At 37.2% G+C, this 27,081-nt stretch overlaps 2 protein-coding genes across 5 annotated transcripts in view; one reads left to right on the top strand and one right to left on the bottom strand.

Moving 5' to 3' along the window:
• Nucleotides 1-13,902: 13,902 nt before the first annotated feature.
• sri (sorcin) lies at nucleotides 13,903-25,672 on the bottom strand. Of its 3 annotated transcripts, none has more exons than XM_016498005.1 (9): nucleotides 25,539-25,672; nucleotides 25,168-25,303; nucleotides 17,583-17,651; nucleotides 17,295-17,364; nucleotides 17,068-17,111; nucleotides 16,741-16,888; nucleotides 15,837-15,950; nucleotides 15,196-15,254; nucleotides 13,903-14,103 (listed from the first exon to the last, which is right to left on the bottom strand). In XM_016498005.1, exons 2-9 carry the CDS (start codon nucleotides 25,168-25,170, stop codon nucleotides 14,077-14,079), a joined length of 534 nt encoding a protein of 177 aa, XP_016353491.1. In that variant the 5' UTR covers nucleotides 25,171-25,303; nucleotides 25,539-25,672; the 3' UTR covers nucleotides 13,903-14,076. The 3 variants fall into 3 exon arrangements, with proteins under 3 accessions (XP_016353491.1, XP_016353490.1, XP_016353488.1); XM_016498004.1 differs by having other exon boundaries at nucleotides 25,168-25,275; XM_016498002.1 differs by lacking the exons at nucleotides 25,168-25,303; nucleotides 25,539-25,672 and adding an exon at nucleotides 19,921-20,220.
• Nucleotides 21,418-27,081, top strand: part of nt5c3a (5'-nucleotidase, cytosolic IIIA) — a 13,781-nt gene continuing 8,117 nt past the window's right edge. The window contains exons 1-4 of one of the 2 annotated variants that reach the window (XM_016498000.1): nucleotides 21,418-21,775; nucleotides 25,758-25,856; nucleotides 26,086-26,155; nucleotides 26,490-26,536. In XM_016498000.1, the coding sequence (XP_016353486.1) occupies nucleotides 21,638-21,775; nucleotides 25,758-25,856; nucleotides 26,086-26,155; nucleotides 26,490-26,536 (354 nt within the window). In that variant the 5' untranslated portion in view covers nucleotides 21,418-21,637. Of the gene's footprint in view, nucleotides 21,776-24,636; nucleotides 24,801-25,757; nucleotides 25,857-26,085; nucleotides 26,156-26,489; nucleotides 26,537-27,081 lie in introns of those variants that run through there. The other variant, XM_016498001.1, reaches the window with a different exon arrangement.

The following is a 27,081-nucleotide window of genomic DNA, read 5'->3' as shown; positions in this document are numbered from 1 at the left end:
GCTATCTGAGGATATCTATGTGCTAGCTCAATGACTGCTCCCCTTCCTAGGGTTTTTAAGTAGCGGTCTCCCTGAGCCCTTGCCTAGAGTGTGCTATCTCCCCTGCTAGGGTTGTAAGTAGATAGCCCGCTCTTGTGGCATCATTGGAGGGCTTACCGGGATTTTTCAGGCTAAGTGTGTGGGACCAGCTGTTGATAGCTCGGTGATTGCTCCCCTTCTTAGGGTTTTAAGTAGTGGTTTCCTTGAGCCCTACCTAGACAGTGCTGTCTCTCCTGCTAGGGTTGCAAGTAGACAGCCCACTCTTTGTGGTCTGGGTAGTCTCAGTCGGTCCCCTCCTGTTCTACTATTCCTAAAATCCATGTTTATGGTAAGCGTACACGCTAGCTTCTGTACGCTTTCTAAAATCCACATTCTGGTAAGTGTGCATGCTAGACACCCTGCGCACTTTTCTAAAATCCTGTATGGTATGGGTTACATGCTCGACTCTGTGCGTTTTCTAAAATCCACATTGTGGTAAGTGTGCACGCTAGGCACCCTGCACACTTTTCTAAAATCCTGTATGGTATGGGTTACACGCTCGACTTTGTTCCCATTCTCTGAGTTGGTTCTGGCCCCAGTTCTCCTTAGGCCCCACTCCACTTATGTATCTCTGGCGATACTTCTGAACAGGGCTTCCTCTCATTAAGAGAATCATTCTTAGGTACATGGATATCTGAGGATATCAATGTGCTAGCTTAGGGACTGCTCCCCCTTCTTGGAGTTTTAAGTAGCGGTCTCCCTGAGCCCTAGCCTAGACAGTGCTATCTCCCCTGCTAGGGTCATAAGTAGATAGCCCACTCTCTGTGGTCTGGGCAGCTTCACAGGTAGGTTTACCAGAGGTTTTAGTTTTTGGTCCTGTAGCCCCTTCCTAGGGATATAGCTATCTGTGGATAGCTATGTGACTGCTCCCCTTCCTAGGGTTTTTAAGTAGCGGTCTCCCTGAGCCCTGGCTTAGACAGTGCTATCACCCCTGCGGGGTTTAAGTAGATAGTCATTCCCTTGGTCTGGGCAGCTCTTTAGGAAGGTCCTTTTCATAAGACCCTTTGGATATAGCTATCTGCAGATAGCTGTGTCCTTGCTGGGATTGTTGGTGGCAATCATGAGAACTCTTCTAGGCTTCCAGTCTCTCAGTGGTCTTATGTATCTGGCTACTATTGCTCACATAGCATAGCTATCTGAGGATGGCTGTGTTATTAGATTGGTTAGGGAGTTCAACCTAATCTGGTATCGGGCTCCCTCATTTTACCAAGTTATGTGAGCGGCCCGAGGCATCAGTGGCTTGGCCCTTTTCTGAGGAAAGGTTTGGTGTATGTCTGTCACCTCCTTGGTGCTCTCTCACCAGGTGGACAGGCATGCGCCTCAGCATGGTGTGATTGGATATCGTTCCTCAAAGTATCCAGCAGGACGCAGCGTTGAGTTCCCTAGAAGGGGAACGTCTCGGGTTACTCATGTAACCATGGTTCCCCGAGAGGGAACGAGACGCTGCGTCCCTTTGCCATGCATTCGGCCTGCTTGTTTACGTCTCCTCAGACAACTGAGTTGTTGATGTATTCAGCAGGTGCCCCTTTTATACTTTCGGGTACCCGCCTATGACGTCACGGGCCACATGGACCAATAGGATTGGAGTAGTTTTACGCATGCTTCAGGTACCAGTCACGCAGACAGCATTCCCCAAAGTGTCCACCAGGACGCAGCATCTCGTTCCCTCTCGGGGAACCATGGTTACATGAGACGTTTCCTCTGCAGTGTTATAATTATTTTACAAACAGAACGGCTCCTCTTTGCTTTGTTGTCTGTTTTTTGTTCTGTATCCAGCTTCCTTCACTGAATTTCATGTATCTTCTTCTTAGCCCTATGCCGAATGCTCAGGTGCAAAGAAAGAAGGTTTGTGAAGAATCTTGGGAGTTTTTCTAAGGCTGGTGTTGTTTTATGATCTGACTTGATGTGTATCTGGCTGATACAAGGTAGAAGGGAAAACCATACAGACAAGCTGATTCAAGCAAACATTTTACATTTACTACAGGTCGCATCCCAGATACTTCAACTCCATTATGAACTGACTTTAACTGATAAACTGACTGTTTTCTGTTGTCCTCTTGCATTATCAGCACACGGCTTTCCTGTTTAACACTGTAAAGCTGCTTTGACACATCTGTATTTTATAAAGCACTATATAAATAGGTGACTTGATTTGACATTGCTAATAATGTGTTTGTTTTTGCTGCTCCACTAATAATGATGTTACTTCCTGTAGGATCATGTCATTAAAGAACTGGTATTTGTTAGTTAAATTAATAATGAAAAAGACAATAATGCAAAAGATAAATTAAAACAATATTCCATAGAAAACTTTTTTGTTTGAAACATTTGAATATTTATTTAAAAGAGAGATTTTTATTATTTAATTAATAGTTTTTAATTTTAAAAGGTTGTGCATAGCATCAAGGAACAAAGTAAAAATGGGAATATCCTCTCTAAACAAAGTGATTTATTTTAGATTCACTCCTATGTTCACTTAGTTGTGATGAAAGAATAGATTAAAAAAATAATCTGGATAAAAATAATAAACCGTATTGCCATCCACACTCATTTATTGGAAGGATCAAACTTTTCTCAGTAAGCCACATAACTGCAAATGGAGATTTTGTGGATTGTGGTTCTTGTGGAAGTTCTTATTGAATGTCTCTCCACATTGTGCCAGCTAGTGTACTAAATGCTATTGACTATTCGGGAGTGGCAAATTTGTAGCTGCAATGTCTCACAAAGTTAACATTTTTTTAACCTGCACAAGTACAGAAGTTACATTCTCAACTATTTCTCAACAGCCCATTTGGCATATCTAATGTCACCAGCACCTCCATATTGCAGTGGTTTTATCAAGTGAATTGAATAAGCAGTTCTTGCTTGATTCCTCAAATGAGCAAACAACAAGTGGTGGATGACATATGGGTCTTGTTTAATAAACCTGAAATAGGAATCCCTCAGGGAACCATTTTAGGTCCTGTTCTTTGTTAGTCCTTATAAATATGCACTGATGCAAGTCTTCAAATGTATGCTGATGATACCATTATTTATATATCTGGTAAAGATTGTGTGGATGCTGAAGAAACGTTAACAAGAAATTTGGAAAAAAGTGTCCGCTTGTTTTCTATTAAAAAGTACTTACAACATAATCTTTAAATGTAAGGTTTTAAACATTGTTACTTGCATTGGACAGCGATGGGCAGTATTTTAATTAAATGTAGGCTATTAAAAATAAGCATTACTTTAAAAAAAAAAATTATTACTTTTGAGTATTTTGTATTTTGCTGGACAAAAAACAAATCTCACTGTAATAATCTCACTGGATTATTACAATTAATGGCAAAATTAATGTTTGGAAATGCAAACTGATATTTCCTACTGACACACTACAGCAAAATATAGAAATAACTGACTTAAAGCCATTTTTTAGCTGGTGAAAATACTAGTGTTCTAATAATTTTGGCCACCACTGTAAAAGGATTCAAAATATTGAAGTGTGCAAGTGTGGTGAACATCTCCAGAAGGACCCGATCAAAACCATAAAGCCCATCAAACCCCAGCTCTGGCTTTCTCTCTGTCTCTCTCTCCCTTTCTACTCCTCCTTCTCTCATTAAAATGGTGAGCTCAGTTTTCTAATTAAATCCCACTTGAAAAGTCTAAAAAGTCAGATACAGATTGATTCGATTTAATGATAATTATAGTAATAATGATTTTATATAGTGCCTTTAAAAAAAAAAACTCAAGGTCACTTTACAATAATATAGCAAATAAACATGACAGCAAATAAATGACAGATAAACATATAATACATAATGAGAATCAGATCATACAATCAGGATAATCCAGTCAGGGATCGGATCAAACAGTCAGGAATCAGAGAAACAAGCCTTATGCATTTTGCTCAAAAAATAAATGAATTGGCAAAAACCAGCCCCCTCTTTATTACCTAAATAGTTCAAAAGAAAGAAAGAATTCAGTTTTGTTTAAAGCTACGCTTTGTAACCTTTTGCCCTCTAGCGATTTAAAAAATGCATCCTGTGTAAGAACATTGTTTTCTAGTTAGCATGACCTTATCACCCCCTGCTGGTGTATGCTACAGTTCAAAAGAAAGAAAGAATTCAGTTTTGTTTAAAGCTACGCTTTGTAACCTTTTGCCCTCTAGCGATTTAAAAAATGCATCCCGTGTAAGAACATTGTTTTCTAGTTAGCATGACCTTATCACCCCCTGCTGGTGTATGCTACGACTACATGCAAGGAACATTTTTCTCCATCGGTTGCTATTCTACAAAATCTGTGTTTTGATGAAACAAAATGTTTTGTGGGAAGAAATGTCCAGTAACTGGACACAGGTTTGCAATGGCTGTACATCATGCGAGCCACAGACCTTTTATAACAGATTGAACAAAGAAAAGACTTAACTAAAACTGACTCAATTACAAGTTTAGGCAAGGCTTTTAGTGGGAGGATGGCTAGATAACAGGACGACAGTAGTAGCGTGATTTTTCCCAAAAGCCTTGCCCCGCAGCCAGTTCTAAAGATTTCATTGATTGTGTCAATCACAGTGCTAATAAACAAATACTAACCACTACATAAACCCTAACCCTGGTATAGCGTTGTTAGCAAATCCTGATAAACTGAATTACTATTTGTTGTTGAGTAATGGAATTTACCAATAAAATCGACAGTATAGAGGGGGAAAAAACAAATCATGCATAGTAGATGGGTAACACAATGCCACAATCTTGGAAATGTACATGCACAAGCACGCTATACATAAAATGGCATGACGAGCATGGCATTCATTAGAAGGATATGACCTGTAGAGAGAGAAAAAAGTTATAGTCTCTCCGCCTTGGTCACACAACTCCTGCAACAGATGACAACAATCAAATGTTTAAACATCAGTCAGCACTATATGAGCCCATATCTATGGAAGCCCTGAACAAAATACAACCTACATTGTAAATCTGGCTGCAGACTTAAAGCAATTACTGCCACATCAGTATCAGGGCTCTTGATGACTGCAGTTTGATGTTCATGTGCAGCATGTTGTGCATGTAAAAAAAAACCTGGTGTCACATTCCTCGAAGTGAACCATCAGCACTGGCTAAAGGATATGATACCGTTCCCAAGGAGTAGGACAGAATTTCCCACAGGTCTATCTTTCTACTTTGACCTATGACGAGTAGTCTGGAAAATAGCTTCTTGTCGGCACGCAGAATCACTTCCTTGCCTGATACCGATTTATTTTTTGTCTTTGCTTGGTCACTGAAGGTCTTTAGTTTTTGTGTTTTGATGGGAGCAAATATATCAACTGATGGTGATAACAGTCTTTGGTCCATAAACTCTTTGACAGCATTTTCCCCTTTTTCCAGAGCTGTGAGCAAATCCTTCATTATTTCTTCAGCTGCGACTGTCCCAGAGCTAAGACACACAATGCCATCTTGGTGTGTGTCAAAAGGATTCAGCATGGAATCTAGGGTGGAAATTATTCTGGTCACAGCCTTTTCATCGGCATGAATTCGTGTGCTGTCATGGTCTTTACGTTTCCTTATATCAGGAGATTTACCTGCCATTGCCTCACACTGTCTTGCTACGGCTGCTCTTTCATGTTGCGACAATATCCAGCGAATATTGTCCCACACAAGTATTGTAGGAACCTTCTTTGAGAATCCCTTTGGTATTTTGTCTCTGCCCTCTACTAGTTGAAGTTGGGCAAGGCTACTGTCTAGACTGACAACTGTGTCCCATGATGCACAATGTCCTAGTCGATTTAGAAGTGACACAATTTGTGATGAACCTGTTAAATGGCGAATGGTTAGACCAAGACACAATGATTTCGGTGTCTGCCTTCGGCCCTTAGATGCGAGATATACAATGTCTTGACAAATAGATATCACTTTTAGGTTCAAATCATCTGGAATATCAACATAGTGGGCCAGTGTTGGTTCCTCAGTTGCACCAATAATCCAGGAAATCAGATTGTACAGTTCGAGTGGCACAACAGATTTTGCTTCACTCACATTTAAATTATCAGACGTGGGTGGCCATGGACATGTCATACCGGGAGAGTCACATAGAAGCATCTTTAATATCAGTGCTGCACTATAAAGTGTCCTTGTGTCCTCTGTAGTATTGATAGAGGCCACTGAGGTTTGTCTTTGCGGAACAGATGTTGTATTTGTTATGTTTTCACCATCACTTTGGCTAGTTACCTCAGTTGACTCTGTTGTTTCTGTACCTGATGGATGAGGTAGCCTGTCTATCAGCTTGTCTGCAGACAGTGTCTCAACAAAAACCAGCTCACTGATGTTGCTTGTTGGCGAGTGAAACACCAGCTGGGGGAAATCACGGATCAACCTCCTCTTCAATTTATCCTGCCTTAAACAAGATACAAAGAAAGATGAAACGGTATAAATAAAGATATATTTACACTGAAAAAAATTGAGTTAAAATACACTGTGTATCAGCTTTAACATGTGTGAACGTATGGAGCTGTATGAACCACTACAATCTGTAAAGTAAACAGGAAGTGTTTGTACGAACTCAACTGGTTTTGCGAGGGAACGCAAATGTTTTGCGAGGGAACGCAAAGCTTCTCGAGGGAACGCAACATTTTGCGAGAACGCAAAAAATCTGACAACTATTTTTTCATCCCACCCCAAATTTTTTCACTCAATCTGATTTTTTTCCACCACCATGTCCCTTTAGGGGCTCCGTAGAACCGCGACGTGGGTTTTTCTCTCTTCAAAAACTTTTTTCTCTTCAAAATCTGTTTTTCTCTCTTCGACTTCCGTACATATCTAGCACAAAACATATTTAAATAACCCTGAGCATCCAAAAAGGGACATACGCAAACAGGAAAAGAAAACAAACAAAAAAAAGGTTACACTTTATTTCGATAGTCCACTTCAGACATTCTACTAACTGCAGGTAACTTTGCAACTACATGTCAACTAACTTTGCATTTGTAGACTGTTAGGTGTAACCAGGAGGCTGAAGCCGAGTGAGAATCCATATGCAGAAGTTTATTTAAAGGGCAATCCAGAAACAGCGTCAGAAAGGCAGTAGTCTAAACACAGTCAATCAGTACAATCGGCAGCCAAAACAGAGGGAAAATCCAATAATCAGAAGTAGAATCAAACGGGCAAGAAGTCATACACAAAATCAACAGGCAATGGTAATAGAATGCTCGGTAAGGCAGTGAGACTGGCAATACTTCGCAGAGAGTGTTTGGGCAAGCCATGCTTTATGGCTGCCAAACAGGAAGTCACCAACGAGGCAGCAGAGGGAGCGTGACAGTCAATACTCGGGCGAGGGCTCCCTCTGCTGGCCTGGCATTACATTAGGTTAGGGTTAGCGGAATAAGTTGCCATACTTGCAAAGTTACTTATAGTCAGTAGAACATCTGTTGAGTGACCATCAAAATAAAGAGTTAGTAGATATTAAGCAGACAGTCTACTAATACTCTAATGACTGCTAGTTGACATGTAGTTGCAAAGTTATTTATAGGTAGGCTAGTTGAATGTCTAAAGTGGACTATCAAAATTAAGTGTTACCAGCAAGAATATACAAAATATATATTTCTAACAAAATAATTACTTCAATAGCAATAAGAACAGGGAAAAGCAAAGATGACAACAAATATTTGAAAAAAAAAATAAGAATAAAATAAGAACAAAAAAAATGATTTAAATCAATACCTTTCAGACAAAAAAAAAGCTACTTTACATACTTCACCAGGAAGACAGAGCATAGAAAATCATGAAAACCAGTCTGGAATACAGTTAGAGTGTCATCAATGGACATTAATAACATGACATTAATTATGCATTTGGCAGATACTATCAGAAGTAACTTACAGTGGATTAGGATATTTTCATTTATTATTTCAGTTCATGCATTCAAGCCCACAACATTGGCATTGCCAACTGTTCGAGCTACAGGAACCCCAACCAATCACATACCAATCGCTACTACAAAGTCTATCATTATTATGTGTGTATTACAGTTGTCGTCCTGTCACTGCAGACAAACTGCAGTACCTGTGGTTTAAGTGTGAACGTGGAAATTCCACCTGCAGTAGGACCCTGCTGCTTCCTGCTGAAATACTCACAGTTGATGATTTCTCCCAATATGCAAACATTTATAACAGATTTGTTGTTCTTGTGTTCTTGTGACAGGTTTGGATGAGTAAGGCCAAAAATGCACAAGATCTAGCATCTTCAATGTTAATTAATAAATGGTGTTACCACTTCTGTTGTAGCAGAAATAAACTGCTGCAGAAAAAGTTAAGTGCTATGCAAAATGTAATGAGTAATTCCATTATTCATCACAAATGTATTGGAGTAAAGAGTACAAATTCAAAAATGTAGTTAAGTAGGGAGTAAAAGTTGCTAATATCTTTGATATTCAAAAAGATAATTAAGTACAGCAGCTAATTACATTTACTCAAATACTTTACCACAGGTTAGCTATATTTTATCAATATAATATAATAAGATACAGATGTAATATAAGATACAGATATTTTCAAATGTTGCTACACAAATACTTTCAAATTCTCAGAGAAATAATTGATTCCTTAATTCAACTTGAACCTATCATTTAGTGATAATTAAATTTGGATAGAAACTCAAAATGGTAACAAAGATGACATTTAAAAGTTGTGAATGTTTTTTTATAATTTTTTTTCCCACATGGAACAGTGAGAAATACAATTCATTCATGTAATGTGCAAGGTGCTCGGGCAAATTGCTACCCCTTTCACCCAGTGTTGTTTTCAGGAACTGTCTTTTGTTCATTTAGTTTTCATTATCATGGACTTTTAGTTTGTTTTGTTTTATTTATTGTCGTCTTTGTTGCCAATTCATTTGATCATCACACCTGTGAGTCTTTAAGTTTGTTATCTCAGTGTATAAGTTCCTTTGTTTCCTCAGTTCATTGTCGGTTGTTGTTTGTGTATACACTGTTACGTTGGCTTGGAAACAACTCTCTCCTTTGCTTTCTCTGATCCATGTGGATTCTGGTGTGCACAATAAAATCAAACGCCAGAGTGACCAGTGATATATGTAATACTAATTAAAGAAAATAGTTAGTTTGAAACATTCCTATAATCCAATTATTTATATTTCTTTTTTTAATGTTACCACCAAATCAGCCCAGTCCATTTTTGAATATCTCTGTAGAATAAACTATCATTTTTCTCACTTACTTTGATTTACTCTATGATATACCAAACACAATTTGACTAAACTAATAACACACAAACAATTGTACTTTTCAGAATATTATTTAAGACATTGAGTGATCATTAACAGGGAAGGCTGGAAAAAGAAAATGAATCTCTTTGTTCTGACTTCTCCAAAGGCTAAGTGGAGTCAATCAAGCAAATGCGACTGTGGTTTGGTAAGCATAAGTGACCTGCCCTGTAAATAAAGGCACACAAAGCCTGGTTACAGACAAATCTGTTCTTTTCACCAAAAAAATAAATAAATAAATAACAATTTTTAAAAAATGGCAATACAGAGATGCACAAAGCTGGAAAAACCTGGATATTCATGAATTCATAATCTGTCTACAAATGCAGAAAATTCTGGACTGTTGATACTCTACCAACATTTTTTAAAGTTGTAAAACTAGTTCGAGTGACAAATGGAGCTCAAGCGTAGTTCAGGCAGACCACGGCGTGACAGCCAGCATCAGCTGACGCTCAGCTGATTGAAACTCCTCTCACTACAATTAAATAAGATATACAGGTGCATCTCAATAAATTAGAATGTCATGGAAAAGTTCATTTATTTCAGTAATTCAACTCAAATTGTGAAACTCGTGTATTAAATAAATTCAATGCACACAGACTGAAGTAGTTTAAGTCTTTGGTTCTTTTAATTGTGATGATTTTGGCTCACATTTAACAAAAACCCACCAATTCACTATCTCAACAAATTAGAATATGGTGACATGCCAATCAGCTAATCAACTCAAAACACCTGCAAAGGTTTCCTGAGCCTTCAAAATGGTCTCTCAGTTTGGTTCACTAGGCTACACAATCCACATTAAAGCAAAAGGAGCCCCTACCAAGTATTGAGTACATGTACAGTAAATGAACATACTTTCCAGAAGGCCAACAATTCACTAAAAATGTTTTTTTTTTTTTTTTTTGGTCTTATGAAGTATTCTAATTTGTTGAGATAGTGAAAATAAGCCAAAATCATCACAATTAAAAGAACCAAAGACTTAAACTACTTCAGTCTGTGTGCATTGAATTTATTTAATACACGAGTTTCACAATTTGAGTTGAATTACTGAAATAAATTAACTTTTCCATGACATTCGAATTTATTGAGATGCACCTGTATAAGTTCATCCGTACTCACACTTAGACATGCGCTTACCCTCCTCCATCCCCAACTCCTCCTTATGCAGGCACATGATCACTTAGCGTCTTGTCCACGAAAATAATCTATCAGCTAATCGTTACTTAATCTTGTCCAGTCTCATTTACAGACCTGCATCACTTCTGCACGGATTTTATATATTTTGCATATTAAAAAATGGTAATTGCATTAGGCTTGGGGGCTTTCAAACCTCAGTGATGTTTGTTTGTGGACAGAATCTGAACCCTTCAGAGCAAAGCCTGCCGCCAAAATAATGTTCAGGGCCTCTACAATAATCTTAATCAAACAGAGTGGTCCTGACTGAAATAAAGATTATTGGAGTGTTTTACAAGAAAATACTAGCATAACACAAGCATAACAGCAAAACACCACCAGAAAACTCTACAAACTAAAGTTTTTGTTCATATGTCCACTATTTGAATGTCTGAACTGAACTGAACAAGAATGGGGTGCATGAAAGGAAACCACTGTCGTGGTTTAGACATGTTTCATGTTTGCCCACAACCACCTAGATGCTCAAAATGATTATATGCACTTTCATCAATTGCTGAAAGAAAATTAATTCAACCAAAGTCAAAAGACAAGTGAACCTAAAGTGCACTAATCACCAACACTAATAACCATAATGATGATTTCAAACAGACTTCAACAACATGTATACATGTACCACACAAAAGAAAAATAGTTTATATAAAGTAAACATTGTGATGATGCTTTTGGTCTTGTTTAAAGGGATACGCCACCCCAAAATGAAAATTTTGTCATTAATCACTTACCCCCATGTAATTCCAAACCCGTAAAAGCTTTGTTCGTCTTCGGAACACAATTTAAGATATTTGGGATGAAAACCGGGAGGCTTGTGACTGTCCGATTGAATGCCAAGTAAATTACACTGTCAAGGTCCAGAAAAGTATGAAAGACATCGTCAGAATAGTCCATCTGCCATCAGTGGTTCAACCGTAACGTTATGAAGTGACGAGAATACTTTTTGTACGTGAAGAAAACAAAAATAACGACTTTATTCAACAATTCGTCTCTGTGTCTCTCCACATCATCGTAGCACCATTTTGGAGAATATCCGCTGGACGCAAGCAGCGTACATTCTTCTGTGTCAGCCGCGACACAAGGATACGTTTTCTACGTGTATTTACGCTTTGATTTGAACGAAAACAGCGCATCCGTGCAGCGCGGCTGACACAGAAGAGAGAACCACTGATGGCAGATGGACTATTCTGACGATGTCTTTCATTCTTTTCTGGACCTTGACAGTGTAATTTACTTGGCAGTCAATCGGACAGTCACAAGCCTCCCGGTTTTCATCCAAAATATCTTAAATTGTGTTCCGAAGACGAACGAAGCTTTTAGGGGTTTGGAATGACATGGGGGTAAGTGATTAATGACAACATTTTCGTTTTGGGGTGGAGTATCCTTTTAAGCATCCTCTGGTGAGATATTGATTTCACTTGCAGTTGATTTCATCTAAGGCTGTGTCTGTGAGTCAATTGTAGTTGTGCTGTCTGTGAGTCTCTTCTCTTTTTTGTGTTCTTCTTCTTCCTCTTCTCTTCAGACAACAACATATTGGAGGCTTGTATTATAACTGAATTAGAATACTATAAATTCAACTTAAAGGGATAGTTCACCCAAAAACGAAAATTTGCTGTTAATTTACTCACCCTCAGGCCATCTAAGATGTAGGTGACTTTTTCTTCAGCAGAACAGTAAAGAAGATTTTTAGTTTTCCTTGGCAATTCATACAATGCACGTCTATGGCTGCCAGTTTTTGAGCGTCAAAAAAACAAATCAGACAAGACCAAATCAATACCTGTGGCTCCTGAGGATACATTAAAGTGTTATGAAGTGAAACGATCGGTCTGTGTAAGAAAATGAACATTATTTACAACATTATTACCTTTAATCCACAGCCTGGACAAACGGTTGAACACTATCTCCCGGTTTCAGACAAGGCTTAAGCTAGTCCCAGACTAAAATGCATGTTTGAGCTGTCTCAACTGAAAATATCTTGCTCTGACATATCTTAAAATATGTCAGTGTCATTGTTCTGTGTCAAGATGTACACCTGTAATGTTTTCTTCTAAGGCATTTTTGTAAAAGTCGCTTAAATATCTTAATTTAACTGAGGCCTAGTCCTGGCTTAAAGCTAAGCCCCGTTTGTGAAACCGGGCCTATATTTTAAATAATGCAATTCTTTACTTCTTTTCAATCTCACCTCTTTGATTTCCAAATGAAGAACTGGTTATACACATTTCTCAATAATGAGTGCTATTTATTTATTTTTTTTGACACTGTGTACAACAGCGGTCAGTCATTTTTTTTCTACTGCATACACTGAGCACATCCTTTTTTGAAATGTTTTGTCCCTCAAACTCCCACTAGCAAACCACAAACCATAAACCATATCGCACATCTTCACAGTACAATGAGTTGATTTTGAGACACATTCAGTCTGTGTAAAGAACTTGTCACACAAGATGTAACTACTGGAAGATAAGTGTTCTGTTTTCATTTATTAAGTCAAACAGGGAATGTCTTAATTGGTGTGTTATTTAAAAATAATTGAGTGTAATGAAAATATACTCAAACAGATCTCACAAACATTTGAAACAGCCAATGCACAGAGTCAAAAAGCAGAGCAGACACAAGTGTCATGAATTCTTTGGTGATACATAATATAACATTTTACTTCCAGTTAGCAGCATTCACACATGGATCTGAAGTTTAGTTCTCCTCACAAAGTATTCATTACTGACCGTGCAAATTTAAAACATGCAATGGGGGTATATAAATGCACTGACATGATTCTAGAGGTGGGATGCTGGTTATAGTGCTATACTGTAATATATTGCTGATCTAATCAGCTAAATGCGACTGAAAGGCATTAGGATATTATAAACATTAATATCATGAATTTCTGCATAGCTGCTTTGATACAAAAACTTGATATAGGATATATGTTACATTTGAGTGAATAGACATTAAAATGTCATTGGTGAAGATGCATTGCTTACTTGGTCATATGTGACCCTGGAGCACAAAAGCAGTCTTAAGTCGCTGGGGTATATTTGTAGCAATAGTCAAAAATATATTGTATGGGTCAAAATTATTGATTTTTCTTTTATGCCAAAAATCATTAGGATATTAAGTAAAGATCATGTTCCATGAAGATATTTTGTAAATGTCCTACTGTAAATATATTAAAACTTAATTTTTGATTAATAATATGCATTGCTAAGAACTTTAAAGGCGATTTTCTCAGTATTTTGATTTTTTTGCAACCTCAGATTCCAGATTTTCAAATAGTTGTATCTCGGCCAAATATTGTCCTATCCTAACAAACCATACATCAATGGAAAGCTTATTTATTCAGCTTTCAGATGATGTATAAATCTCAATTTCGAAAAATTGACCATTATGACTGGTTTTGTGGTCCAGGGTCACATATAGTGCATGCATGTATGTTTTATATTGTAAAAGTACTACAATATTGTCAAAATATGACATGAAAGCACATATAAGTAAATTGGTTAAAAATGCAAGTTATAAAAATGAAAACTGAAGTGTACATTTTTTTTATTCGTGGATCTTTGCATGAACCTCAGATGCTCATAGTGCACTGGATGAACTGTGAAAAGAGATACAAGAAAGAAATTAATCTATACCAGCAAGACCTTCAAATGCAATCATTTTACACATCTACATTACCTAATGGCAGATAATTAAAAGTAATTCGATTTTTAGTATGTATAGAATAAAACAATGGCAACTGCAATAGGATAAAATACACCAATGTTCAATAAATAATAGCATTAATTTAATAAATATATTAATAAACAAACAATTCCTCTGCCAAGTAATTTTGTAAAGCAGCACAATTTGGGTCTCACAGCACATGACTACTTAAGGACCACATAAACATTTAACTGGAGCATTTAAAGGGTCATTTAAAGTTACATTTAAAGTGAGTAATGTATGAATTGAAATACAACACTATTAACTGATATACTGTATAAATTCACATATTAGAGGCTTGCATTATAAATGCATATGAAAACTATAAATTCAACTTAATATCTGGATGAACTATGTTTTAAATCATGTGAATCTTACCTATTTGATCCAACAAATTACTTTTTTTTTTTTTGTATTGGTTATGCACGTTTCTCAATAATGAGTGCACTTTTGTTTCACCCTGTGTACAACAGCAGTGTGTCTATGGACTGTGTGAATCTTTTTCCGCAGCATACACTGACCACATCCTTTTCGTGAAATGCTTTGTCCCTCAAACTACCATCAGCAAACCTACAATCCATTTTGTACACCTTCAATTAGCTGATTTTGAGACATGCATGAATTTTTAGTGGTTTTAATGGCCTGAGAGCACAGCATCAGCAATGTGGAGCTGGTGAGTAATGTATAAATTTGAGTCTTGCAAAGTTTTATTCCTACCAACAGCATATTATTAGTATACAACTTCACCAATATCACATCAAATACTCTTTCTGTGGTCCCCCATCCAGTGAGTTACTACTGTAACTGAGGTCCACTATTAGCCTTTGTCCAATCATTCTGATGACTACTGAAAAATAATTATTGTGTCTTTTGTTTTATTTGAGCTATCACATGTTGATTTGCAGGTTGCATTGTACTGAAATTATTTTGGGGAAAAAAATACATTCTCTTGCCCTAAGTAACATGTAATGTTTTGAGGACTTACATCATCATATTGAAATGTTGCCACTCCCTGTTGTGCCTGGTCCCTCTTTCTGAACACATCTGATCATGAGACAGTTTTACAGTAAAAACATTAATATTTTTCACTTAATTAGTTTAGTCAATTTAATTAATCAATCACTTAATTTAAATGATGCTGGTGAAAGTCAAGTTATCATTAGGTCAATCTGGAACACCTAAACTTTGAAACTCTTGAAACTGTAAAAATCACAGACAGACAGACAGACAGACAGAAAGGTCGCAGATTACACTAAAGCCTGTTGCATATATTCTGTGAGCATATGTGTAATTTCAGATTTTTAACAACAGAAAATCTGAAAATGAATTGAAACAGTCAACACTCTGCATGTTGAGTCTCTATTTAAGGGTTGTCCTTCTATTCATGTACACATGATTTCATGAGGATCAAGTTTATAGTAGTTCCCAATTAAACTTTTTTTTTATTTTCATTATTTAAGAAAATATTCAGAGCAGTAACCTAGAAATAACTTTTTTCTGTCAGAAAACTGACACAATATGTTGAAACAGGCATAACTCAACCTAATAGCTGACTAAATGGAAAGCTCCATTTACAATCAGAATTTAAGAAGACAAAAAAATCATTAAGATCTTTTTCATACTTACCAGTCAAGCTCCTCAGTTTGACACAGCAAGCGACATAATCATCAAATGAGATCTTCCCATTAGAGCTGTAACGCTTAATTATGCAGTTCATGGCCTGAGGACTCAGCCTGTACCCTGCAAACATGACACACGTGATCTTCAAAAAACACATTCATGCACTTTATTCACATTCCATTTAAACCTCTTGCCAATAATTAGTCAGATGGAAATCAAATTGCATCCATGCTGTTTTTTCCCCCCGTTTTGCTTTCTCGTCAGGAAGCACAAATAAAAGGCCCTACAGATAATTCCATTGTCTTTTTATTCATTTATCCACAGCACTGCTAAAGGAAATCCTTGGATCTAGCAGTTGTATAAACAATTGGCCTGAATTATTCAGACATCATAACCTTATTACTCATTAACTAAAGTCTTTAATATACCATTACCATAGATTTTCTATATGGTAATTCAGAACAGAATAAGCACTGGAAGAGGAGAGTTTCATTTCTCAGGAACTCTTGGCTGCATTGTCACTGCTTTTTCAATAGCTCTCTGTTCAGCTCAAAGAAAGAATATGGATTGAAGTCGAGATGAATTGAGGACTATTTTCAAATTATTGGTAACACTTTAGTTTAGGGACCAATTCTCACTATTACCTAGTTGCTTATTGGCATGCATATTACTAGCATATTGGCTGTTTATTAGTACTTATAGAGCAAATATTAATGCCTTATTCTGCATGACCATATTTTAGTTCCCTTAACCCTGCCCCATACCTAAACTTATAACTACCTTACTAACTATTAAAATACAGCAAATTAGGAGTTTAATTCTGCAAAAGTCTTAGTTAATAGTTAATGCTGAGAATTGGTCTCCAAACTAACCTCTCATAAGAAATCTGATACTGATTCTGAAGTTTTACCCATAGAGGAAACAGCCTGGCTCATTTCCTGTGGGTCGACTGTGCCACTCATGTCCCTGTCAATGCTCATGAAGTGCTGCTTCCAGCCACTGAGCACCGCCCACAACTCCTTAAACTCATTGAAGCCCATCGAGCAAGACATGTCTCTCTGATGAACAGCTAAGTTATGGAAAAAAAAAAGTTCAAGAAATGGACATAAGTCATTTAGAACCAGGGTTGGCGGGTTGGCATAGTAGTAAAGTCTAATACATTCAGTTTTGAAAATCGGTTCAGGTCTGAAACGATTCAGTGTGTCCGAAATGTCTTCAGTGTAAGTGAGAAGGATACATCCAGCATGCTGATCATCAGTCTACATGTCTCAATGTTGAAAGCTGCAAGACAAAGAATGATTGTTACAAATCTGCAAATACTTTCAGTTTACAATTATGGGAAATTCTGCACATTCTGCATCACTATTAAATGCTTGTGCTCTGAATATCATCGGTTACGTTAACAACCCGTCGCCTGCGCCATCTAGAGTTTCATGACTGAACTATATATATAAACCTTCTTACGTCTGTAGCCACCAGAGAAGTTGGCCTGACTCAAACAAGTTTGAAGTTCTTCTGCAGATATCTGGCCATCCTAAACAAAAACATATACCTATATTTATAACATCAATAACTATATAATATTCATATCAGAGAAAAATGCATTCATGATAGTTCAGCAGAATGAAACAAGAAGTAGCATGTAATGAATTTAAACTTTCTATGAGAAAGACTGATGTGTATAGGCTAATCTATGCAATCTCAGCAAAATTTCTATGCAGTAACTTTTGAAGAAATGAAACACCCTCTTACTTGACCAGCGACTGCAGTGAAGTATCCATACAGAGGGTCCTGCTGCTGTCCAGGGAATCCACCTGGATACTACAGACGAAGGGGAAAGAAGTTGATTTTAGTGCCATTGTAAATGCTGGTAAATAGGGAGAGGCACATTCTTATTAGAGAGAAGTTTTATTATTTTCTTTTTTTTGGACATGCCGAAGTGCAAGATGATTCATCGATATGTGTCTAATTTTTCCTCAGAAAAAAAAAAATATATATATACTGTAAATTTTAAAAGCATATTTCTGCTATAAGTTTCATTTGTATACCTAGGAGAACACTATACTGTACTGTTTTTTTACACAAAAAAATGTAAATATGGTACAGTAAAAACTTGTTAATTGTTTGATTTTAAGTTACCTTACCTTAAGTACCTTAAGTAAATGGTTTAACATCACATCATGTAATTTTACTGTAAAACACTGTCAAATGTATGGTTTTTAGCAAGTTACAATGAATTACTGTATAATTTAAGTTGACAAACATGACATGATTGTTTTATAAATATAATTTTGTTTATTCTTATTTTTTTTTTATGTATTTATTTTTTAATCAGTTTATGGTAGGGTGTTTTGTGTTACATTTTATGTTATTAATGTTTATTGCATTGTTGTAATGTTGTGTGTTACCCTGATGGCATTTTGTCTTTGTGTATTTGACCCTGTGCACTGTGCATACTATATATTTGAGAATCAGCTATGGCTTATGGACAGGACACTTAAGATGAAACTTCATCACGTGGTTGTCTATTTTACCATTTGTATTTTAACATTATATCACTTTATAAAATATCAATATGCCATCATGTAATACTTGAATCACTGTTTACTGTCACCACATTTTTACAGTGAATTTTTATTCATTTATTTTTCAGGGTAGTGTTTAAATAACCCTGAACTTGACTGAACTCAATTTAAAGTATGGAGAAGAAAAAAAAAAAGAAAGTCAAGTACCGGCAACTGTTTGGTTACCAACATTCTTAAAAATATCTTCTTTTGTGTTCAAAAGAAGAAAGAAACTTTTGGAACATCTCGAGGGTGAGTAAATGATGACAGAATTTTCATTTTTGGGTGAACGATCCCTGTAAGACTGAAGACCAGCTTTGAGTTTACATCATGCAAATAATACTGCAAAGTATACAGTACAGCACATTTATTCCAGGTTCAGTATGTGTCTACATAACCTTTGTTTGCAGGTCTACACAAAGTATTAATACAAATATTTTTTACAAATTTAGTTAATAACAATATCATTTATTTAGAAAGCACATGCTAAAATGAAGCCTCCCTGCAAGAACTTTTTCATAATTAATAAAGCAGAACTGTATAGAACAGTGGACCGTGTGAACAGGAAGTGTCTCAAATGTGGTTTTGCACAAGTGGTTGAAAATCCTGGACTAAAACCCAAAAGGTTGTAGGTTTAAATCAAAACACTTGATGAAGCAATCAATTAAATATCACTACATGTGTTCTTGAGCAGGATACTAGACCTCATGCCCTTATAATTTAACTTGACTAAGAAACTAACATTTCAAACCACATTATTAAGTGAACATTTCCTACTTTGTGATTTCCTCATGAGTTAACAAGTGTTACACCAACCGAATATTACCAATTAGTACTTTAGCTGGCACTTTTAACAGATCTTCTTTATGCACCAATAGCTTGTAACACTCCAAAGAGAAAGGAAAACTTGAAATCGCATCATATGACCCCTTTAAGTATTTGCAGGAAGGACGACCTAGTGATATACTACAGTGATTTACAATCCTGGGCACACAGCACTGCACATTTTCTACGTCTTTCTTATTTAACACAATACATGCAGATCACAAGCTCCATTAAGAGAGAACTGGACTGAGTGTGTCAGATAACAGAAACACATCAAATGCGCAATGCTGTGGGGTCAGGACTGGGACCACTGATCTGCAGTCGTGTCTCTGACACACCCAATTCTGGTCGAGGGTTACTGTACTAATCTGCTGATTAAAACCAAGTGTGTTTAGACAGTAAACCAGAGGTAGGCAGACCAGCAACATTTACTTAAATGCCATATTTATTCTACCAACCCTTAAGGACAGCTTTAAACGCCATAGAACATATTAACACTTTCCTTTTTCAGTGCCTACTGTAAGATAAAGGTCATAGCCATCGCCTAATAGAATACACCCCGTGGCAATTTAAACAACATTAAACAAGTTCCTGATCACACTATGTTAGCATAAGCACAAGATTGCTTGACATCAGGCTTTACCAAACGTTCGTATAAAATTGTACAGCATATGAATTCATATAATGAACATAAATCCTACCCCGCCCGCAGCCGGTGCACCGTATCCCGGGAAATTCATTGTAAACGAGCGCTTTTTCTTCTGGAGACTGCCCAAAACCGGACAAGTTGATGCTGCTTAAGTGTGTGGAATTTAATCTCCACCCTCTTCCGTAATGGGGGTGTCTTAGGCAAACCCAGGGTCTTTTTTTCCCCCTACTAATGTAAGATGATCTACTCGCTACTATGGCAATAGATAAACGATCCAAATAAAAATAAATCCATTCTTTTGTCTTGAATCAACTGTGAAATGGATTTTAAAGCCTAGAAGCGAATGAAACTATTGCTTCTGGAAATTAATTGCGACACCTGCTGTCCAGTGAGTGTAGAACTCCTGCACAAATGCAGATATTTGCGATATATATATAATATAAACACATCTCTGTAAAATGTGTATACTTTATATTTAGATGCTTATATTATCTTTATTACACAGGCTGTGCGTTGAACAAGGAGATAGACTTCTTGTGTAATTGAGGCAGGTGAATTACGTATTTATAAGAATTTTAAAAACTTAGAACATTTTTTAGTAACTCTTTAGTGAACATATTATTAACTAGTTGCTTTAGTTATTAGCGGTGTTGGGGGTAACGCACTACAAGTAACGCGAGTTACGTAATCAGATTACTTTTTTCAAGTAACTAGTAAAGTAACGCATTAATTTTTAATTTACAAGAGAATATCTGAGTTACTTTTTTAAATCAGTAAGTTACTTTTTTTTCCAATTTATTGATTGACAGCTCTCCTGTCAAAGTAACGTAATTAGTTACTTTTTTATGGAGTAACGCAATATTGTAATGCATTACTTTTAAAAGTAACTTTCCCCAACACTGGTTATTAGAATACATATTACTAGCATGTTGGCTGCTTATTAGTAAATATAAAGCACATATTACTGCCTTATTCTGCATGACCCAACACCTAAACAGCAGCCGTCTTGCTTACTATTAATAAGCAGCACATCAGGAGTTTTTTTTTTTCTTTTTCATCTTTTTCTCTTTTTTTTATTGAACAGTATCAATTTACACACTAAAATGGGGAACAATAAAATGCATATGACAAAATATACACTTTACCAATCACATCTCCATCATACATAAATGTCCATGTGTGTGTATATCTACATACAATAACATCAAACAAAACAAACATTCTTTAAACATTTCAGGGGGTTGCAAGGAGGGGAAAAAAAAGAAAAAGAAAAAAAGAAAAGAAAAGAAAAAGAAAAACACATCAGGAGTTTCCTGAGGGAAAACTATAGTGAATATGTGTTCCAATCTGAAGTGCAAGTTTTTTGTTTTGTTTTTTGTATATTTTTGGTATATATTATTTTATTAGTACTTTTATTTAATCATTTTATATCGATTATGGTGTGAATATTAATTTGGTATGTAAGGTACCAATATTTCTAAAATAATCAGCAAAGAAAGAGCGCCCCCTGGAGGCAAGGGTGTCCAGTCGAACGCATTGCATTGTGGTATACAGACTGCTATGTAGTGTTGTGTACTTCACATTTGGACAACTGTAGTGTATCATCCGGGTATTCTATGCATTCAGACAGTTCTAATAACGTGGACATGATGCCTACTACATATAGTGCAAAATGAGATAGGGTGTAGGGTGGTTGTGTACCGCTTTCGACACACCCCGTAAACGTAGTGTATGCGCTACAAGGTTTGTTTTCTATCCGGAGAGCGAACATGGACAGAAATGCAGTGGTTAAAGTGGGCGCGATGGCGAGCGTCACTATGTGCGCGCTGTTCGGCGGAGTCGTGTTCGCTCAGTACATTTTCACCAAAAAACAGAGAGCAGGGAAGAAAACCAAGATAATCGAGATGGTGAGTGCACATATTTCAAATTCTGTAATGGCTTTCATACCCCGTTTACCCAGCGAGCGAGTGAGCGAGCGGCGCATACATTGAAAGCTTTCTGAGGCTGTCAGGTTGAAGAGAAGTTGACGGCGGTCTTGGTTGAATGTAACGGATGTGTTCGCGCTGAAGGTCCAGTGCACTGAGGGCCCTGGCGCGCGCCACTACTGTCACACTGTCAACGTATCAGAATCAGAATGAGCTTTATCAGACATTTATGTATGTGGAATGTAGAGGTCATTAAGCACTCTCGATCTGCGTTTATTCAGAATAAATACAGTATCATGCTCATGTGTTGTATAGTGTCACTTTCAGTCGAACATCCCACGTGTTCTTTCTATCTAAAATATTTGTGAAGATTCATATTTTTATTACTTACTGTTTTATCGAATGACATTTTATAGCAATACTACAGTCACTACAGGCTTAATGCCATACTTAAAAAAATATGTACAGGTTCCCTAGATATGGCAACCGTACAGTAGTTACTACACATTATTTTGTAAATGTATTGCTTTAAGTATTTTGATGGAAAGGAGCTGGTTGCCATGGTAACTTTTTTGGCGAAAACTCCCATCAGGGTTCAGCAGTTCCCACTTTTTCAGCGGCCTTGGCACCAGAAATATTGTTTTCCTAAAGCCATGAACCAAATCAACCAGTCCAGCTATGAGGTAAATTACAACATTACAAACTTCGATATCAGGCAAAAACAATATTGGAAAAATAGACAAGAAAACGAAACTGTGTACCTTACAGCTTTAATGAGGGGATGCCATGAAGCACTGCGAATGACATAAGTTAATACAAATAAAAATGATGCATAGATATAATTGTTGATTTAAAGGGGACATAACACACACAGTTTCACCCAATCTCATGTTAATCTTGAGTACCTGTAGAGTAGTACTGCATCCTTAATATCGCCAAAAAGTCTTTAGTTTTATCATATTTATAAAAGAAAGATACAGCTTTACGATTCTCTCTGGAAACAGCTGAGCTCCTGGAGGCGTGCCGTGGGCGGAGCTAAAGATTGACTAGCACTTGAGCTCCACTGCCAACAAAACACAGACATTTGATGTAGTTTCACATACCGTCTGCAGTTCTGAATCATGACCGGGATCTTTTATTGCTGGGACTGCTCCATCCTCCACTGTTTACTAGAGCCCGACCGATATATCATTTTGCCGATATTATCGGCCGATATGAGCCTGTTGCCGACATATCGGTATCGGCGAATATGCCATTTTTTTACAGAACATATAACGCAGATAAAATGCTTGAAATGGTGTAATTATTTAGTTTGTCCAGCAGAGCGCGCTCCATTGTTTGCTACTGGCGACCTGGATAAAACGCTTTTGAAGCTTAAGTCTATGGAAAAACATTGAAACTTTCAACGCCATATCTCCGTAATGGCGCGGCGAATCCGCACCAAATTCGGGGGATCCCTTCAGCTCGAGGAACCCTCTCGAACGCAAATCGAGTGTATGTCTAGAGGCTACCGACGCGCGGAGGGTGGCGTTCGAGATGGCTCCTCGAGCTGAAGGGATCCCCCGAATTTGGTGGAGATCCGCCGGCGCGTTCACTAGAAAGTGACACCAGTCAACACTTTCACTTCAGTAAGGAGGTCTCCTGTTCAGGCAGCAGCATTCAAGCGTGGTCTTATTCGACCGTGCCTCCATTACGTATCTCTGTCACGTCATTATAAATGTTTGATCACCACATTTGAGTGATCATTGCAAAAAATGTGTTTATGTATATATATTCTGTTTATGTATATACTGTATTCTATATATAGTACCAGTCAAATGTGTGGACACACGAATGGGAAAGTGTCCAAACTTTTGACTGGCACTGTACTATAATATACACAAAGAATATCGGCCGATATATCGATATCGGCCTTTTTTTACTCCCTAATATTGGTATCGGCCCCCCAAAAAAACCATATCGGTCGGGCTCTACTGTTTACATAACGTTGGGTTCTTTAGGAAGCTGAACAAAGTTATCTTTCCCTTACAACCAAAAACACACTTCTTTGGAGACATTCTTCCCGAGCAAGTCCCGTGCAGCGCTGCTGAATGAAGCGCGTTGATGGGCGCGCACTTGCTCTCGCTCTGGTCGATGTGTGCGCGGGCACGCACTTCCGGGAGTAATGCCCATATAAGGAGTGCCACCCTCGTTTATGTCATGAAGAGCCACGATTGAAAAAACTCTCCTAAATTTGTACGAACCCGGAAGTAAGATTTTTAGCACAGAAATACTCCGTCATATGTTCAAATAGCTTTTTTGAAATTTTGTCCATGCTTAGCATGAAATCCAACTCTTTAACAGTGTAAACAACTCTGAATGTATGAAACAACATTGCACCCCCCCCCCTTTTAAAGACCTGCCTCATCATTGGAATGTGTTGTGTCAGAAACAAGTGACAGCATGACTCTTTAACCCTCAGACTGTGGCCATTGCTGTTTGAGAAGTGGAACAAATTTAGTGCTCTCAAATACATGAACCATAAGGAATCCAGTGGTGCTGTCAGTTTCACTCTGGAGATTTAAGGTGCTTATAATTTATGTTTCTGACATGTGAAATACCTCAATGCAGAGAAGAGCTGTCAAACCCTGACCTCAATCGAACTACACAATCTACACATAGCACAAGGAGATAACCTTACTCCCTTGGTCAGCATAATTTAGTTTGTGGATATACACAATATACTGTTTGACTTGCTCTTTTTTTAAGGTTTAGGTTAATGTTAAAAAACACTCCTAACTGCACCTGTGCTTCGTCTCTGTCATTACCACATTTTTGTTTGTGTATATGTGTGTTTGTATGTCTACTTAAAATGGCTGTTTGTGTCATGTGATTCCCTTGCGGGGTTTAGATTATGGGGTGTTATCAGTTTTGAGGCAACGCCCCCTGTGTGCCAGGGCTATAAAAGCATGTGTCAGACAAGAAACATTTTCTTCTGTGTTTCACACAACGCCTGGAAGAGGAAAAGGTATTATTACACGCTATTTGTACGCAAAGAGTTATTATTGGACTTACCGATATTTGTTTACTTGTGTCATGCAGTGAAGGTTTATGAGGTCAGCATTATATGATAAAAGTCTGTCTTCACTATATGACCATATATTTGATATGTGGATGTTTTTGCATGCTTGTTATATGCATTAGCTGCTAAATTGACGTTTTACTCAAAAATACCTCATGCAGTGGTCATTGTGGTTGACTATGAATGTGTGTTGTAGAAGTTCTTGAATGGGTTGTTTTTAAGTTCTCTGGAAGAATTTGGTAAACTTCAAATTATTTTTAAAAACTACAATCATCCTCTTATGCAGCCTTGTAAATATGAGGGATCTGATTACCATTTGGAAGCCATGAGATGGGGGTTGGGGTAGATCACAAGTACATCCAGTGTACTCAGGGTATGTTGTCCACTGTATTTTTGGAATAGAGATGAGGAGGGACTCAACCTTCACAGTGACGAATCACACGTCAACACTGTCAGAATTTTAGTTTGCCAGTGGTTAGTACAACCCTATGTTAAAACTGTTTATAAATATACAGAAACCAGTCTATCACATTAATTATAATACAAAAACAGTGTTTTCAAAACATTACAGTGCATTACAGTACATATAAATAACCATGATTTTGATTATTAAACCATTTTTCTGTAATAATTTGGTTATTACAAAATTATAACTCAAATATGTAGGTTGTTTTAAATTTTTACCTGTGATATATCACAGTCATTGTCTTCTGCCTCAGTGGATTTCTTCAAGCTAATAACTTTTTCTTCTTTACTGGTGAGAGACTTCAGCGGGTGCCCTCTTCTGGCTCCTCCCTCTCTGCAGTGACATCAGCACAGCATTAAGGAGAGGGGAGGGAATAATTAGTCATGCCACTGAACCGCTTGATCTCATTGGTTCTTTCTGTGTTTGTGTTTCTGAAGATGCCAGAGTTTGAGAAGAGCACAGTTCACATCAGAGACCCTGAGAGGGTGGAGCAGATTATCTGCAGTCTCATTAAAGGTGGAGCATCGAAACTGCAGGTACAAACACTGGCTTCATTAGGCCATCTGTCTATCATACAATTATTGTCACATTACTAGTGTTATGCATTGAATGAAAACACACCTGTACTGTCAACACAATCATTAGTAGTGTTTAATAAATCAAGCATTACTGTTGCTTGATAATGCTGATAAATCAGTCTGTGACTAGTGTCTAATGACCCATGGTGTCCACCGTGGCTCTGCTGACTGTCCTTCTGTTCTTCAGATCATCACAGATTTTGATATGACGTTAAGCAAGTTTGCTGTCAATGGAAAACGTTGCCCAACATGTCATAGTGAGTAAAAAACAGCCCCCCGCAACAAAGAGCACAACATTTGCAAGCATTAAGTCAATAAACAAAAGATTCTAAGAGGGTTACAATACATGAACTAAAATGTATTATATTATATATTAAAAGTATTACACTGTAAAAGTATTACCCAATTAAATTTGTAATTAAAAAAAAAAAATTCAAATTTATGTCAGCATTTTTTCCAGATAAAATAGGCTATTCTTTTAAAATGTACATTTATGGATGAAAAAATTCATAATAACCTGTTCTGGATATAAAATTCAAATATTAAAATATGTCTTTGAGATCCAGTAATCTGTACGTTTTGCTTTTATAGATATCATTGACAACTGCAAGCTGGTGACAGAAGAATGTAGGAAGAAGGTACATGATTTTCTTCATCTTTTTCTTCAACAAAACATTTTTAAAGTTTAAAGTTTATTAAAGGGTTAGTTCACCCAAAAATGAAAATTAAGCTGAGTTTTACTCACCCCCGAGGCATCCTAGGGGTATATGACTTTCTTCTTTCAGACGAATCCAGTCAGAGTTATATAAAAAACTGTCTTTGATCTTTCAAGCTGTTTAATGCCACTCAGCGGGTGTTGCATTGCTTCAGTCCAAAAGAAGTTAAATAAAAATCGCCCATCCATAATTAAAAGTGTCTCACACGGCTCCGGGGGTTGAACAAAGGCTTTCTGTAGCGATTCGATGCGTTTTTGTAAGAAAAATATCCATATTCAAAACGTAATAATCACTTTAATGTAGCTTGCGCCAACAGTTGTACACGGAAGCAGTTCTGGGAGCATGACGTATGAGTTCAGCGTTGCGCATGCGCCGGTGAGTCTCGTGAAAACCAACGTTTGTTAACAGGATCAAAGGAAGCAAAGTTTCCTTACTTTAGCAAAGGAAAACCAGTCTCCTCTTGGCTT

Source organism: Sinocyclocheilus anshuiensis, unplaced genomic scaffold, assembly GCF_001515605.1.
Source record: "Sinocyclocheilus anshuiensis isolate Anshui unplaced genomic scaffold, SAMN03320099.WGS_v1.1 scaffold979, whole genome shotgun sequence".
Classification (NCBI taxonomy): domain Eukaryota; kingdom Metazoa; phylum Chordata; class Actinopteri; order Cypriniformes; family Cyprinidae; genus Sinocyclocheilus; species Sinocyclocheilus anshuiensis.
The sequence above is the reverse complement of the archived record's forward strand: the minus strand, read 5'-3'. Positions and strand labels throughout refer to the sequence as shown.